This window comes from Mus caroli, chromosome 5 (genome assembly GCF_900094665.2).
Source record: "Mus caroli chromosome 5, CAROLI_EIJ_v1.1, whole genome shotgun sequence".
In the NCBI taxonomy this organism is placed as follows: Eukaryota; Metazoa; Chordata; class Mammalia; order Rodentia; family Muridae; genus Mus; species Mus caroli.
In genome coordinates this window covers 38,217,251-38,219,177 of record NC_034574.1, presented here as the reverse complement: position 1 = coordinate 38,219,177, position 1,927 = coordinate 38,217,251, and the positions used below count along the sequence as shown (strand labels likewise).

The following is a 1,927-nucleotide window of genomic DNA, read 5'->3' as shown; positions in this document are numbered from 1 at the left end:
CTCCCTCTCCCTCTCCCTCTCCCTCTCCCTCTCTCTCTCCCCTCCTCTCCCCCTTTCCCTCCCCCTCTTATCCTCCTCCCCCCCTCTCTGTCTGTGGTGGAGGTACTGCACATGTACCATGTAGTCAACTGTTCTAGCACTGAACCACATCTCTGGCTTTTGCCTATTCATTAAGACACAAGAGTGGAGCTCTTTGTTCAGGTTCATTGGAGGATGAGTCTCTGGACCCACTGAGGTCATGTCAGGAGGCAAGACTTGGGAAGATAGGAGTGAATGCCAAGTGTTGGGAGCAGTTTCCTCTGCTCCGGGGTCAGTTTTCACTCCTGAAGTTCTGGATGCCTTTCAAAATCACATTCTATAGCAATGGTCATGTCCTACCTTTGGTGACAATGACCATCCTGACTCCTTATGTTATTCTCTCATTTTATTTTATTGAGCTGCATTCCAGTTAAAAACAACTGGCATGAGAAAGAGTGGTGTAACAACACAAAAAAAGCAGATCCAAAGGAGGAAATTATTTCAATAGGAAACACAGTGTGTAGAAGGTAGGGGGAACCAGAGTCCTCTAGATGGGACAAGGGAAGCTAATTCCCAAGTGGTACTCAAAATACCCAAAAGGCAGTTGCTGCTAGCTGGCAAGGCTCTGTCACTAAAATTCACCTCTAGACTGGTGTCGCACTTATACCTCTCTCCTCACCTCTACACCCACAGGGGCAGCCTTAGCAGTTTCCTCCTGGACCTGGAAATCCCCTACACAGGGGACCCTAAGAATCACCTACATACACATCACCTGCATGGAGTCCCGCTAGTCCCTCCACCTGACTTTCCAAAGCCCTCACCTCACCCCACCCTTCTGCCTTTTCACTGTCTGGCTTAGCACTTACCCCAGGCTCAGCAGCGTGGTATACTCTGCGCAGCGGCCCAGGAAGATGCTCTGGAGGTAAGGAGTGGTACCCTCCCCTCTCCACCGCGCTCTTGCTCCCAGCACCGTCCTTGCTCCCAGCAGCGCGGTCAGCAAGGACAGCCATAGCCACAGCCACAGAGACAACAGGCCTCCCTGGACAGCCATCAAGAAGACTTTGGTTCCTCTAGCCCGTGGCCTCTTGGACGGACTCCTCCCAGTTCCTCTTCCACCGCGGAGGCGGTTCCCCTTAGCTGAGCTTTGGCAGGACTCATCCAGATGCCAAGCCAGCCCACCTCCCATCCTCTTTCCTCTTCCATTACGACAGACATTAAACTTGGGGCATCATCTGGCAAAAGAAACCTCGAGGAGGGACCCCAAAGGGAATGAGAATTTTAAGGATGTGAGTGTTTCAGCCATAGGGAGAAAAAAACTTTTTTGGTTCAAAACAACAACACCCTCGGCAGTTGTCCTCTTTCCCAAAAGCTAAAGATGGTTGAATTTTGTTTGTTTTCAGGAAACAAACACACACACACCTATAGAAATCTGTTACCATGTGAGCACTAAGCAAACTTAAATTCTGTCCTGGTTCACACAGTCCTTCCAGGAGAGACATGTGCTACCCTTAGTGAAAATTGATGGGTTTGAGAAAAGCCGAAGGCACAACAAGGGCACAGACAAGAATCGCATGCCATTCCTAAGTTGACTCTTAGGGAGTTTGTCTGGGTGGACTCTGAATGTGACTGACTGGTGACTGTTTTGTCTTTCCTTTTCTTCCTTTGTGTTCACAGGCATCACCTACACCTGCCCCATGGCTTCTGGACCACAGGGCTTGTTTTCTAGTTTTCCAAGTGCTCACAGATAACTCTGAATATACAGTACGGTCAGAGCTACACTCCTTTTTAATTTAGGCAGTTTAGATTTGAGATTTGGGGACTTGAATTGATACTAAAATAAGTTCAGAATTGTAGGGGACGGTAGGGTAGGTAAAGGAATTTATCATGTAGGATGGATGTGAATTTTTGA

The 1,927-nt window shown here is 48.6% G+C and overlaps 1 protein-coding gene across 1 annotated transcript in view; it reads right to left on the bottom strand.

The window, feature by feature from the left end:
* Nucleotides 1-1,094, bottom strand: part of Bst1 (bone marrow stromal cell antigen 1) — a 16,646-nt gene extending 15,552 nt beyond the window's left edge. Inside the window, exon 1 of the mRNA XM_021162480.2 lies at nt 885-1,094. Within this exon, the coding sequence (XP_021018139.1) occupies nt 885-1,069 (185 nt within the window). The 5' untranslated portion in view covers nt 1,070-1,094. The remainder of the gene's footprint in view (nt 1-884) is intronic.
* Between the last annotated feature and the right edge of the window lie 833 nt (nt 1,095-1,927).